This window comes from Camelus bactrianus, chromosome 34 (assembly GCF_048773025.1).
Source record: "Camelus bactrianus isolate YW-2024 breed Bactrian camel chromosome 34, ASM4877302v1, whole genome shotgun sequence".
Classification (NCBI taxonomy): domain Eukaryota; kingdom Metazoa; phylum Chordata; class Mammalia; order Artiodactyla; family Camelidae; genus Camelus; species Camelus bactrianus.
This window is the reverse complement of record NC_133572.1, coordinates 17,690,878-17,706,241: the sequence shown is the minus strand read 5'-3', so window position 1 is coordinate 17,706,241 and position 15,364 is coordinate 17,690,878. Positions and strand designations below refer to the sequence as shown.

At 40.1% G+C, this 15,364-nt stretch overlaps 1 protein-coding gene across 19 annotated transcripts in view; it reads right to left on the bottom strand.

The window, feature by feature from the left end:
* The window catches only part of PPFIBP1 (PPFIA binding protein 1), a 153,590-nt gene that overhangs the window by 10,048 nt on the left and 128,178 nt on the right, over positions 1–15,364 (bottom strand). For 12 of the 19 annotated variants that reach the window (XM_074357518.1, XM_074357516.1, XM_074357520.1 and 9 more), the window contains 10 exons: positions 13,536–13,690; positions 10,185–10,300; positions 9,554–9,610; positions 7,987–8,047; positions 7,608–7,637; positions 6,395–6,451; positions 4,765–4,936; positions 4,251–4,283; positions 2,029–2,179; positions 1,602–1,730 (listed from right to left, as the gene is read on the bottom strand). In XM_074357518.1, the coding sequence (XP_074213619.1) occupies positions 1,602–1,730; positions 2,029–2,179; positions 4,251–4,283; positions 4,765–4,936; positions 6,395–6,451; positions 7,608–7,637; positions 7,987–8,047; positions 9,554–9,610; positions 10,185–10,300; positions 13,536–13,690 (961 nt within the window). The remainder of the gene's footprint in view (positions 1–1,601; positions 1,731–2,028; positions 2,180–4,250; positions 4,284–4,764; positions 4,937–6,394; positions 6,452–7,607; positions 7,638–7,986; positions 8,048–9,553; positions 9,611–10,184; positions 10,301–13,535; positions 13,691–15,364) is intronic. The other 7 variants (XM_045510354.2, XM_045510357.2, XM_045510360.2 and 4 more) reach the window with 3 other exon arrangements.

Genomic DNA, 15,364 nt, shown 5'->3' with positions numbered 1-15,364 from the left:
CACAATTCAAAGCCAGTCCTGCAACTTACCACCAGGGTTTAACAACTGCATATTCAACAGATAACGCAAATTCCCTGGTGATACATATTTGACTATGAAAAGCCTAATTTTTAGTATGTATTTGGGGGAGGAAGTGGTCCTGGAGATGAAAGCTACCTTGTAAAGCCACAGTCTTCATTTCAAACAAAACCACTAAAGATTTAACATGATTTAACAAGAACACGTTCTATAGAAGGAGACTGAGTTAAACCAACAAGTCAAGTTATTACACTAGTTTCAACCAATGTTGAATGTTGAAGGTTGAATTTCCAAACCGAAAATACTAGGTCAGAGTCAAAGAAACTCGAGTCGAACTTGAATTAACTTTAGTAGAATTATGGTTTCCATCCAGATGGTATTCAATAAGAGGGCCACATGCCATCATTGAGTATGAGACAGTGCAATCAAAGCAAATTTCTGTTTTCTTTTATTTGGGCGCACAAATAGTGTCCACATTTGGGGGAAAAAATGTGGAGATGAACAAAAATTTTTTTTTTTTAAACAGCACAAGAAGGTCCTCTACTGTGGACAAAGAGAACATATGGCAGACGAGACTGCGGGGTAATTGAAGAAGGCCGAGGAGAGGAGAGTTTCCTCCTTGGCAAAATTTGTGCCCAGCCTTCCGCCTGGCTGGGAGGGACCATGTGTGAAAGGTGTCTAGCCCAGGTCATTTTAAAAGATGTAGTATCCATGATCTGTGCTATGTGTTTGCCATCTCCACCCGTTCATGTTTACCAGTCAGTGCAGCAGTGCCCAACTGGCCCTAAACTGTGATAAGGGTGTCGGAAAAGTTCTTAATAGAGAAATCATTACACAGTTCTGATAAATTTAACAATTCTGATAGACTGTATGTCTTTAAGTGCTTTCACAGACTCCACCAATTGCTAATGCTCACTGAACAGTTATTATTTGCCAGATGCTTAATACGTATTAACTCGTTTAGTTACTACAATCTCCTTTTGGGTAAGTACTCGTTAATACTATGGGAAACGGAGGCACAGAGCACGAAAGTCGTTGCTCAAGGTTACTTGGCTTGTTGGAAGCAGTAAGATCCAAGCAGTCTACCTCTAGAAGCTTTCTTTTTTGGAGGGGCGGAGGAAGGGTAATTAGGTTTATTTATTCATTTTTAATGGAGGTGCTGGGGATGGAACCCAGGACCTCATGCACACGAGGCACATGCTCCACCACTGAGCTGTACCCTTCCCCGACCAGAACCCCTTCTTAACCACTTTTCTGTCTCGTCTTCCCAGAGCTACGCTTTAGAGTATTTACAGTTATTTTTATGTAAAATCAAGTCCAAGAGCTTCTAGTACAGATGTTGCTGACACTTTGGCTCTGGTTCCTTGCTGAGCTCACACAGTCCTCATCTTCTGTATAGTTTCTCACCAACCACTGCCAAATTGCACTGCTCTAAAGATGACGGCCCGTCCCTCCCACTAGGCACAGAAGTAAGCAATGGATTTGATTGGTTAACCCAGGGTCCATCCTAACCCCGCAGGTGCTCACGAGATCCTGGTGCCTGGACAGAGATGCAAAAGTCCACCCGTTTGGGCTGTTCTCACCTGTTAGATTGTCCCAAGTCTCGAGACCAACCCAGTCGGGGGCCTGCAGTCGCCCTTGTCCCTCCTCTTTTGAATTCAGGCTCAGACATGTCATCTGGGTTGAATGTAGTTGATTGACTTCTCCTCAGTCTGAAGAGAAGACACAACACACGTCGCCTTGCGTGAGACCCGAGGAGGCCTTCGACTTCAAGGTTAATCAGAACATTTTGAACTGACGCATATTAAGTACGGTAAGAAGAGACATTTGGATTTAAGCTTTAACTGAGACTCAATGAATTAATGAATCTCAAGTCATAATCTTCCTTCCATAAAAGGAACACAAAAGCCTTACAACTTTATAACCATTTTCAGCCAGTTTTCCATTTTTTCCTCCATTTGAGCAACATATAAGACAAAGGCCACTCCATTTGTCTGCCCTGTTACTTACTTGCCAAAGAGCTTCATGATCCCTCTGGATTTCTTTTTGGAATCCGGCGACGGTGGAGACACCTGGAAGGGACTGCTCGCCTGTGAGTCTTTTGGCCGAGAAGACACACCAGCCAGATCTAAGTGCTCAGGTGTCTCCTTTTCTGTTTCAGCTGTTCCAAGAACAGAAGACAAACTTGATGAAGTTTAAAATATGGAATGAACACGACTAGATGTTAACCTCCTTGGTTTAAGCAACTGTCAAGAATTCCTCTTCTGTTGGCCTATCAGTGACTTACAAAAAGCATCCTACAAATATTAAAAATGGAACACGAATCTGTGTTCTACTCTACCGTCTATTCTGTGCATCAAGCTCATTAACTCACAAATTACCACCTCTTGGAGATTCAAAGGTGTGACAGGGTTACCATATTCTTTCCTTGACTGGGTCTGAATTCATAATGAACTGATTCTCAGTCTTGCTGCAGCATGTGGTACTGTTGAATACCTTCTACAAAACCATTATCTCCCTTAGCTTCTTGTCACGACACGCTCCTGCACCTGTCATCTGCTAGTTCCTTTGCTGTGGCACCCATTTTCGCTTCCTCGCCCACTCCAAGATTCCGTCCTGGGTTTCCTCTGCAGGATCTTTTGACCAGCTCACCCACTCTACGCTCAGCACTGGTGATGGCTTCACTCATTTATAGCCTGGTCTCTCTCCCCAGCCTCAGTATCTGAATGTCTGTGGATATCCCCAATTCGATGTGCCAGGGAATGGAACTTAACAAACCCACCCAACTTCCCTGAGAGTCTTCTTACATTTTCTTATTTCACAGCTCATCACAACTAGTTAATAGTCTCCCTGTTACTCCAGTCCGGACTCTCATTTTCTTTGCATTCCTTCCTCTCCTTTGGCATTTACATCAAATTGGTTACCAAGTTCTGGCAATTCTTTAAGAAATTTATTCCTGTTTATGACCTGCGATGTTCTAGGCACCGAGAGAAGAATGAACTGGATATGCACACATTTTTCTTTTGATATAAAATTAGTGCCTGTCGATTTTTGCCTTGCCTTAAAAGAGTAACAGCCACATCTGCTACTCCCAGACCTCCCAGCATCAAATATCCTAGTTCTCTCAGCTGTCCCTTCACGGGTGACCCCACGCTAGCAAACACACGGGATGCTGCCTCCTCAATGTGAGACTGTGCACTTTCAGAGCAAAGTAACAGCTGTACAGTAATCACAGGGGCAGTGTTTCAGCAAGATCTGAAAGCTGCAGAAGCTGACTTTTCTATGAAGCAGAGCTGTGATTACGGGTTATAGTAAGCAGCATTTGCCTAAGATTGTCAGTTATATTGACAATATGTTTCTTCTAAGAAAGATGCAAAAACATTCGAAAACAGTTGTCTGAATTATCATTTTTATCCACCCTGTGTTCATTCTGGACATTCAAGGCTACAGAGAAAGTCACCTTTGCAGATGCATGTGAACAGATATGTGAATACCTACACAAGGTAACAGAACCTACTGGGAAGACCCAAGGGAACCTTTCCGTTCGAAACCTACAGCCACGATGGGTACAGGTGTCCCTGAAAATGCTGCCCAGCCCACCCTCATTTAAAAAGCATCCTGTTTTTATTTTTTATTTTGAGGATTTTTTTCACCTACTGTACTCTGCCCTTTCAAGAGGAAAACTGAGCTTTCCCCCATCCTAAAATTGCTTTGGGGGTGACTCCTCAGATACCGCATAAAGTTACCTCTGTCGACACCAAACGTTACCTCCATCTTCAAAAGGCAAGAGTGTGTCAGAAGAATGTTCCTCTAAGGGAAGTTAAGTCTAAAACGATCATTTCCAATGTCTTCCACAGACCTCTCTTCTCTATTTGGCTAAATTAAACCTTTCTTTCTGGAGGCTGGGGGAAATGTAACCATGGAGAAGGAACCTGGGAGTTAGTGTGAGATGCTCTGCGCTTCGGGGTGATGCAGCAGGACTTGTGACGCCAGGACGGTCCCGCCCTGCCCGCAGAGCTACTCGCGACGTGTCGTTAGCATTGGTTACAACAGCGTTTAGGCTTGGAAGCAAAGGCTCTACAGAGAGGGTGGGAGGAACAGCCTGGAGTCAAGGACTCCGTTTCTTTCGGAGGCTTGGCAGCTCGCTTTGTAGAGATCAGAGATGCCGAGAGCGGGGATTAGCTCGGATGGGAGCGCAGCGCTGGCGAAGGCGGGCATGCAGGGTACGGTACCTAGGGTGGGTGCACTGGCACTTCGTTTACGATCTTCAGATATCCCACCAACGCACACAATCACACGCAGCCCAGTGGAGAGAACACAGGGGAATGACAAAATGAAACACAGATCAAACGCCTGCTCACAAAGTACACACGGTGCGAGGGAAGGCAGCCTCCCACGCCGCACACAGACTCCACCAGCAGCGTCAGTGTGGGTTAATCTACCCGCTTTCAAGACGGATGGGAAGCTGTTGATGATGAAGTCAGAGAGGATCACGGTGTTTGGGCTTGCCTCCACGGTTACACCCCGGAACAGGGCAGGATGAGCGGCCGCATCGAGCTAACTCTACCCCTGAATTAAGCCCATGGAATTTTTTTTTTTTTTTTTTGGCTGACCTTCCCCCCCAAGTCATTCACCTTCATTTCTGAGAAAGAGAAATGTACAAACAAGATGAATAAGGGAAGGGAAGAGATTGCTCTTTTCCTCATTCACAAAGAATTAAGGCAAAGGCACTTTGGCCGCACGTACCCAAGTTCGGTGCGCTCGCTGTCCTCTTGTTACTTTTAATTTTAAAAAAGCCACGACCAAAGGAAGACCTGGCTTTTCGAGTGCCGAAGGGATTGTCATCCACCGAGGCATCATGTCCTGGGGCTTTGGGAGGGAGGCTCCCAAATGGGCTGCTTTCTACCGGGGCTTTATCCTGAGAGAGACGTCACAATAAATGCAACACAGCACAAAGGTGCATAATTATTAGTACATGACTGACGCAGTACTAAATATGCTACATGCGTGATTTTATTGAAAATAACTGAACAAACCGATTATGAATGTCAAATGCCACATTAGAAGTTAAGAAAGTCAATTCTGAAAACTACTGAAGGAACAACGAAACATGTTCATCACTAATCTTAACCCATGTGTTTGGGACTTCAAATATTTAGGATAGATACAGAAATTCTCAAGTTTTATCTTAATTTTATTTGCCTCATTCCCACCAAGACATGGATATTATTACATAACTAGATAAGCAGTAGATTTCTTACTTTTCTAACAATTATGACACAGCTTTGGCTATGATACAGTTCACAGTCTTTATAACTACATCGGTAGTAGCCCAATTTAATGTAATTATTCTACAAAGTAGGCGTTAGTCCCAAGCTTCTATACCAGCAGTATGAGTTTCTACTCCAGTCATTTTAAATATTCCTTGCAGGGGAGGGTGTAGCTCAGTGGTTGAGCATGTGCCTAGCATACAGAGGTCCTGGGTTCAGTCCCCAGTACCACCATTAAATAAATTAATCAAATATTCCTCCTTAAAGAATTAGCAATAAAATGAAGGCACAATCAGTAACTTAAAAACTTTTTTTTAAAAAAATGGGATTCTGGGTTAAACTCACATCTTGCCCGAGAGTTATGAAACATGGACTCACCAATTTTCAAAGACTGTGATACGTTCAGATACTCTTATTAAGACTAAACGCTCCAAAATTAAAATTTTCTTGGTTGACTTATAAGCCATTTTAGATCTTGACAATATTTCAGAATCTGTATCAAGAACTTCAATTGTGATTTTAAAATATAGGCATACTTCATTTTATTGGGCTCTGCTTTATTATGCCACATAGATACTGTTGTTTTTTTTCACAAATTGAAAGTCTGTGGCAACCCTGCACTGGCGCCGTTTTTCCAACAGCATTTGCTCACTTTGTGTCTCTGTGTCACATTTCGGTAATTCTCACCATATTTCAAACGTTTCCATTATTATTCTATTCATTATGGTGATCTGTGACCAGTGATCTTAGATGTTACTCTTGCAAAAAGATTACAACTTGCTGAAGGCTCAGATGATGCTTAGCATTTCTCAGCAATAAAGAACTCTTTAATGAAGGTATGTACTTTCTTTTTTAGACATAATGCTGTTTGTTGCATGTGCAATAGGCTACAGCATACTGCAAACACAGTTTTATATGCACTAGGAAACCAAAAGGTTTGTGTGACTCACTTCATTGCAATATTTACTTTATTGTAGTATTTGCTTCATTGTGGTGGCCTGGACCGAACCTGCAATACAGGTATGCCTGTAGCTGATTTTTGAGCTTTCTGGTTATTTGAATGGGCAATTACAGTAACATAGTCTCTCGTACAGTTTTAGTATTACCCACGGATTCTTTAGTTTGCACGTTCTTGTTTCTTGGACATCTCTTGCCCTCTCTTCCTTTTTTGCAGAAGTGGAGAGAAGGGAGAGGAAACAGACTTTGAAGGAGATTATTTTACTTTACGTACCTACCGTTCATAGTAACCAAAAATTTACAGATGCCACAATTTAGTGGTACTATTGTCTGTGTCTCAATGCTGACGTCAAACTCATTTCACCATTTACTGAATTAGCAAGACCAAAAGAACAGACAACGCCTTTGCGTACAGCCGTGTCCACTCTCTGTGCTTCATCAGTTACACCTATATCATGACTCAAGGCACTAAGAACCAACAGTCAAGCGACTGCATCTGGAGGTAGTCTGTCTACCAGACTGTTACCTCCGCAAGGTTAATGATCGAAAATCAGAAGAAAGAAGAACCAAGGAGGGAGGGTATAGCTCAGGCAGTAGAGTGCATGCTTAGCATGCATGAGGTCCTGGGTTCAATCCCCAGCACCTCCTCTACAAATAAATAAATAAATAAACCTAATTACCTACCTCTGCCAAGAGAAAAAAATTCTTTTACGAAAATTAAAAAAAAAAGAAGAAGAAGAAGAAGGACCAGAGCCCATGTTGACAATGCCTTTAAAAATACCAAAATGTCTGCTATAGTTGGACAGTGGTTATAGAAAATAAACTGCTGGTACCCCATCTGAGAAGGGCTTTCTGTGAAGCCTAAGGAAGCCCAGTTATGGTCATCATGGTCATCAAATTGCACGACTGAGAGTTTGGGGTTTTGTTTTTGTTTTTTCAATTACTTACTGAGGGGAGAGTCGTGTAACATAGAAGTAACTACTTTAAAGTGAGCGACTCGGTAGCATTTAGTACGTTCACCCTGTTGTGTAACTAAGGCCTCCATCCAGTTCTAAAGCATTTCCATCATTCTCCAGCCAACCCCCTTCTTCACTGAGCAGCCTCTCCCCATCCCTCTCTCCTCCACCCCTGGCCACCATCCAATCTGTGCTCTGTCCCTATGGATTTATCTGTTCTGGGTATTTCACATAAATAAAACCATATGGGATCTTTGGTGTTTGGCTTCGTTCATTTGGCATGTTTTGTAGGTTCTGAGAGTTTTGGTTTACTGGAGACATTTAAGCAGTCTTAAGTATTAGAAGTCTACTACACGTATTAGAAGTCTCAAACATTTTTATATTATAATCTAGACATAAAAATTACCTCTGAAGGCCTCGGAATAGACTCCTTTTCCTGTTCAAAACAACAATATTTAAGATTGTTATAGGAATCCTTTATCTATTCAGAATTTGTCACATATAATTCAGCACATTAAAATAAATTTACATCTATTTCTGAGCTACAAAAACCTCAATTTCATTTATTTCCTATAACGTTTTATTAAAGTCTCCATTTCCGGTTTTACGTACTAATTTCAATCCTTTATATTTATATCTTACTGTTTATCATTAACCGTGCTATTCGTCATTTTCCATTATCAAAGCCAAAAGCTCTTAAGAGTTTTATTTGCAAAATGGGAAAAGATGAAGATCCCTAAATATTTTCTTCTCAGGGTAACAGACAGAAAAAACACAGAACCAACCCCGTCTGATGACTCTTTCTTCAGATTGCCCAGGCTGCTAGACTTTTGCAGACTTGAAGTTCTAAAAATAAGAAGAAGAATAATTACGATTAATAATAAGTGGCCCTGGTGCCACTGGTTCTAAGTAGAATACCTTGGAAAGAAATGAAAATTGTATGTGAGTGGAATCCTGGTAATTAAAGAAAACCTGGATTCAGACAGTCACTTATGTGCTTAACTAAATTATAACGTTTAGTTCTTTTAAAAGCAGGGCTGGTTAACTGTTCTGCCAATAACTCTGAATGCCTCGCACACGTTAGAATAGCTGGAAAAACACTTAGGACTACCCTGTGATGTCGATATTTGAAAATAAAACAGTGTTTTCCACAGACTAGTGGTGCACCCTTCACATATATACATTTACACCAGGAACTTAAAAAATACTCAGGTACTATTTATATATAATTCTCCTAATTAAAATGAAGGATAAAAGTTTTGCTTTCCAATTCACAAAGGAATCAATCTTCTGAGTCTAGCAAAGCACTTCACTTTATATTTCTAATCAAGGAAAATAGAGGAACCCCTACTGCTGTCTAGAATAATTCCTTTGCTGTCCTGCTGAAGGTACAATGACAATGTAAATAAACATCTGGAAAGCATTTCTCTTTCACGTAAGTAGCATTCAATTATACAGAGCTGGTGTTACTCAAATACGGAAAGTGACCAGTTTAAAAATGAGAAAAAAAAGAAGTAACATCTTTGCTCTAAGAAACAGAATAATATAATACGTTAACAAACGTTTAAAAGGCATTTCTCATCTATTTGTCTGTAAATAAGCTGCTCGAAAGGTCCATTACCAAATAAAGTCAAAGATAACGAAGAGAAGAGAGAAGATCTCATCTTTGAGTACTGCTCTGAAAACAGATTTTCCTAATTTAATCCAGACTTTAACTTGGATAAACTTAGATATTAAGTCAGCTTATTAAACTGAAAATGGAAAACACCGCTGGCAGGCTTACCAGCCATCACATCATTCTCTGTGATGCTTTTCTGTTAGACTTATATTCAAAACATAAGTTCAAAAATGAAATTAAAGGCACTGAGATAGACTGGGATTTCAAAATTGTAGAACAGATAAACAAGATTATACTGTATAGCACAGGGAAATATATACAAGATCTTATGGTAGCTCACAGAGAAAGTAATGTGACAATGAATATATATATATGTATGTTCATGTATAATTGAAAAATTGTGCTCTATGCTGGAATTTGACACAACATTGTAAAATGATTATAAATCAATAAAAATGTTAAAAAAAAATAAATAAAGGCACTGAACTTCAAACGAAAACTGACAAAGGAAGGCCAAAGATGGGCAGAAAGTTGGCATGAGATAATGGTAAAAGAGCAAGTATTTGTTAATTTTCAACCCCTACCCCCACCCCCACCCAGTCGTTTCAGCTGCATCAATTCATTCAGGCCTCAGGCCATTTGCTTGTAACACTGGTTATTGTTAGTGTACCAGAAGCTTCCTCTCCCCAAGTGTCAATCACATTTTTCACATTCACATTTCAAATATAACTTACAAAAGACCATCACACGATTGGGTCTCAGCAGCAGAACCAAGGATTATTTTTCCATCACTAAAATACAAAAAAAAAAAAAAAGTATTTATGAGCTTTATTTAAAAAAAAAAGGCCATATACATTCCAAGTGAACAGAACTGTCAAAACTAAAAAATTGTGCGAAGAAAGCTATTTTTCTTTCTTTCGATATTCTATTGTACTTAATTTTATGTGCTCTAATTATAAGACAAGGCCATTAATTTGAGAATATGTTGCCTACAGAAAAACTACCGTATCCCTGTCCTGTCTTCTTCACAGTCATCTTCCAAACAGCCTGGACATCTGACTGTCACTATCTTGCTTGCAACACTTTGATGGCCACCCATAACCTAGGACATAAAATCCAAGTTCCCCAATCCCTGCTAAGTTGACCAGCACACTTCCCCAGCCTCATCTCCAGGTACTCCCTGCTTCACACCTTTTATCTTAATACTACAGAACCGCTAGCCGGTTCCCTGGCACGCGTCTTGCTGTTTCTTGCTTCTCTGGGTAAAACATTCTGTCTGTAAATAAACGCAGTGCACTCTTGCTTTTGGTGGATTTATTTTTTGGAGCATTTATACTACAGTGTGTTAGACCATAAATGACATACTTCTCTTCCAATGAAGTCTCGGGCTTAGGAGGCAATTTTGCTTTTTCCAAAGTTTCCAAGCCTTTAGATGCTGGCAATGATGAAGGGATTGAAACTTGCAAGATGCTGGTGTGAAACTGGAATATAATGATAGAAGGCCCAAAATCAATCCATCAAACAAACAAAACACACGCCACAGAGTAACATAAAATAAATAAGACAATTAAATGGCCTATTGATAAAATTTCATATACCTGTGCTTAGAACTCTGTTCTTATATTTATAAAATACTTTCAGGATACAAACATCTAGAAGTGTTAAACAGAGAAAATATTCTGGCAGACGGTAATTCCTGAACTTGGTTCTGAAGATGACATCACATATTGAAAATAAGACATAATAAATTAAGTTAATAGTAGATCCTACCAACCTTAAGCCTTGGTTGCAATCTTGGCTCTGATGCACTTGCTTAAGTGACCCTCTTGACCTTAGGCAAGTCACTTAACTGGGCATCAGTTTTCTCCTCCGTCAATTAACAATGACAATGCCTACCTTATAGGACTGCAATGGTTTTAGATGAGATTTTGGTTAAGACCAATCGGCACTTTCTGCTAAGCACTAGTTACCAAACCCGGCACTGTTTTCACTTTAACTTCTGCCCCTAGTCTGACACAGAACATCGGTCAGGCCAGTTAACTGTTATTCTATTTGTGAACAAGTTGACCAACTTCATTTACAGAATTGATGCAAAGTGAAATTAAATGATAAGTCACATTATTCTAAAATAGGAGATTATTTCACTATCATTTTTTCCAGTCTGCATCTTTATGATCCATCCTGGGCAGTTTACGGAGCCACCATCCCCACTTCCTGAGGCTCATGCATCTCCGTGGGTTCCCCACCACAGGGAGAAGTTGCAACACCAGCAGGCTGACCCACCCTCCTGATTTCCTTTCACACTTTAGGGCTTTAACTCCAACCTCAAATCGCCCTCCTGGCTTTTCTTTCCAAACGTGGGTGAACACCCTGAATCCTCCTCAAATCAATCTTGTTCCAAACTAAAAATGTATCATTAAACTACAATTCACAGAGCAAAGACTTTTTTTCGGTAAGGAAGTGAGATTATCTGGCTGTATCCTATATGGCACAACGGCCTCCCTCTGTAAATGCAGCACATGCACCTGGCTGTCAGATGTTACTTTTCCCCTTCAGGATAAATATTCAACACTTCGGGGGGTTTTCCCTCTAAAATAGTTCTTATTCTTTAACTAACTCGGTTTTTTTTTTCTTTCAGCCTCACTGAGAGAAAATTGACATAGAGCTACTGTGTAAGTTTTAGGCGTACAGCATCATGACTTGACTTACATACATTGTGATACGATTACCGTAGTTAAGTTTAGTCAACATCTATCACCTCATACAGATACCAAAAAAAAAAGGAAGTCTTTTTTTCCTTCTAATAAGAACTTTTAGGATCTACTCTCTTAGGAACTTTCAAATACACAACATAGCAGTGCTAGCTACAGTCATCACACTGGGCATTATACCCCCAGTACTTACAGCTAGAAGTCTGGACCTTTTGACTAACTGCCTTCATCTAATTGCCCCTCCCACTCATTGCTTGTTAATGACACACATTAGCCCTCTCTTATGTTTAAAAGAGAAACGTTGTTTTCTCCTTGAGTTCATTTTCATTCAATTCAAATTTCATATTCTCATTATGTCATTATGAACAACACATATAAAAAGGAAAGATGTCATTTGATTTCTTCTCACTTCTTATAATAAAATGTTAGAAAAGAGACAACCAGGGAAGGAATTGATAAATATAAAGGAGCCAACACTGTTCTGTTCAAGAAGGGGTCCTTGCAGAAAGGATGAATGTATTTTCCACGGGGGAGGAACGTATACTGTTGTAACCAAGGAGGGGAGGAGCAGACTGCATTTTTCAAATGTAGTTTGCACCAATATATCCCGTCCCACGTGTTCTTCTTATAATGTGATTTTGTCACTTGTCCATCAAGAAGTAGGGTCTACATTCCCTCTCCTTGAATCTGGGTGGGCCTGTGACTACAGAAGAGATTCTATATGACCTCTGGGATATGTCTAAAAGGTGATCCCGTCTGTCTGGTCCCCTTCTCAGGACGCTTATCCTTAAGAGCCAGCCACCATACTGTGAGGAAGCCAAGCAGGGACATGTAGTTGCTCCGGCCAGAGCCTCAGCTGAGGTCCCAGCCGACAGACAGCCTCTACCACCAGAAGCATGAATGAGTAGCCTTCAGGTGACTTAAGACCCCAGCCTTCCCGCCATCCCAGCTGAAGCCGAGTGGAGCAGAGACGAGACATCCCCGCACAGCCTTGATCAAAGTGCAGACTCATCAAGCAAAATGAATGTTGTCATTCAAGCCGCAAAGTTTGGGCGCGGTGTGCAACAGGTAACAAAAACAGATTTTAGTGCCAGTTTGAAGTGAAAGCCTCAAATCTTACAAGTTTAAGACTGTTCATTCCCCTCCAGTTCCTTTTTACAACTTAAGCAAAATCAGGGGGAAATTTTCTTCCATCATCTTTTTACAAAGAATTTGAAAGCAGTCATTGTTTATTAACCAACCAGATTACAAAAATAATCATGGTAGACATCTTAGTTCATCCTTCTAATCGACCTGTTGATCTGGTCTACCCTGTTGCCAGCATCTCCATCTTCTACAAAATCAGTGGTCTTTTCTTCATCCCACCTGGTGAAGATAATTTGAAGGGGCACAGGCAGGTGTTTGCTTCTTTGAAGCATTTCCCAACACTACAGATCTCGTGAATCAGATTCTCCATGCAGATGACGCCATATTCACCAGGAGACCAAGCATCAGTGTGTTAGCTGTCAGGGCAATTTGCTTCGTGTTGTTTTACCATAACTACACTTGTAGATCAGTTCCTTTGCTGACCTCAGGTTTGGGTACCCCCATGTAACACATGGCTCTACAATCCCCAGCATGTTAACTGAAGTCCATCACCTTTCAGAGTTATCATCACAAGTGACTAAAATCAATTTATCCTCACTGTACCCTCACTTTACATATTCCCTACATATTCTTTAATAAGGAGATTATAATCTCATATTGAAGATGACATCCAGCTTAAAAGGGAGATGGATGTTTTCATATTTTTTTCCTGAATTATATAAGCAATTGACATTACCTGAGTTTATTTATTAAAGGGGGGGGTGGAAATCACACATTTCAAATAAAGACCTGGAGATCACAAAAACTGCCAGGGCAAAGCAGGTCAGTAATCCAACTGAGAAGAGAACCCGTGTCTTTGATGTTATCAATAGCCTGTTAACTTTCAATGACGGTCTAACATGAAAAAATTGTTAAATACCTCTTCTGGAACACTTGTGTTAAGCAGGTCACGGCTGGGAGATCCCGTTCCTGGCATAGGCGACAGATTTTTCTCCAGATCACTAAAACTCTGCGCGTCTAGCAAAGTGGAGATGGAACCGGAAGGGAGCAGATCTTCAAAGTCGCCGTCTTGGCCTAGGGAGCGACAAAGCAGAAAGTGGACAACGGCAGCTTTTCATTTTTCTCTTTGACTCCCAATTAGATTGAACATAAAAAATTTTTCTGATCCTCAAAAATCAAAGAGTCAACTACTGGCATCACTTGAAGAACAACAACATGGGACCTAGGACGCAACATCTTAAACTGTGAGTGCCTCAGGCCCAGGGGCTCTTGGGCCACGTGGGTATCCAGCGGTGGTATTAACAGAAGTATTAATAGTGGTTTAACAGACGCAGTCACGGACTCACAGCACTGATGTTAAAAGTTAATTCAGTTCAACAACCCTCCTGTAATTTTGTGTCCACATTCGGGGCTTTACAAATTTCAGTTCAGAAATAACCCAGCTGAGAAATACCAGTGGTACAACAAAAGGGATTCTGAACAGAAATCAGAAAAACATAAATGACTTCGTAGTCACTGTTTAAACAACTTCTTTTCCATCACTACTGAGCTCCTGAAAGGAAACACAGACAGGAAAAAAGGAAAAGAAAAAAAAAATAGATGACCTTTTGATCCCTTAAGAGGATCTTTTTATGCCATTCATTTCATTTTAAAGCATAAAGAATGGCCTGATGGAGAAAAGTGACAACATAACCAGCAAAGCAGAATTTTTTACATCTCGAGAAATGAAAAGGATCAAGTGCTTTTAGAATTAAGGATTAGGTACCAGATACTCTTTTTTAAAAACAGAAAGAATAGTCCTTCCAACTATTCTCTGAATAATACAAAATGTCAGATACTTGTTTAAAGATATGAACCAGACACAGCTTCTTAAGTTTTATTAGATTTTCACTCTAATTTTATTAGAATTCAGGTATTCGTAGAATTGCCCAAGGATTATCTGAATAAATACAAACCCTGGTGAGTAGTCACTATTTATATAACTCTTCATTAGAACAGGATAAAATTTTCAATGGTTTATGAAAATATCTGCTGATGTACATAGTTTAAAACTCCTTTTAACTACACGTTTATATGCACAGAAAAAAAGGCTAGAATTACGTGAAAGTACTGGTAATGATCATGTCAGTAGAATTATGCGTTATTTTTACCCCTTTCTCTAATTTTTAAATGTTTTACATTGTAGTCTCATGACAGCAATTAAAATGCTCTTTTTTGATTTTTAAACATAAGATTTACTGGGTTGAGATTCCATAAAATCAAACAATATTTTAAATGCTGTAACTATGAAAAAATCAATTACTTGAGAATTTATAATACTGTTTACAAAGAGAGGCTCTTTTGAAGGCATAAAAAATGCTGAGTGATGGGAATTGCAGAAGTCAACACTGAGAATCAGATGTTTGTTTGCTCATTTGGATATTTATAAAGTCTTACTATACGCCAGGCCCTATGGACAAAAACGTGAAGATTAGTTGTTTTTTTCCCCAAAGATCCCAGCCCAAAGTAAGATTTTCTTTCTCCGTAAACCCATCAAGATTAAAATTTCAAAATTCCTCAAAGATCCTAGCCCAAAGTAAGATTTTCTTTCTCTCTAAACCCATCAAAATCTGAGTGTCCCACAAGGACCTTCCAAAAGACTTATTTCCAGTGCTTACTTTCAGAGCACATGACCCTATCTATTAAAAGTTCTTAACATTTCTGTTTGTTCTGAATGACCCCCAAAGCTTTGCCACACTTGAGAATGGC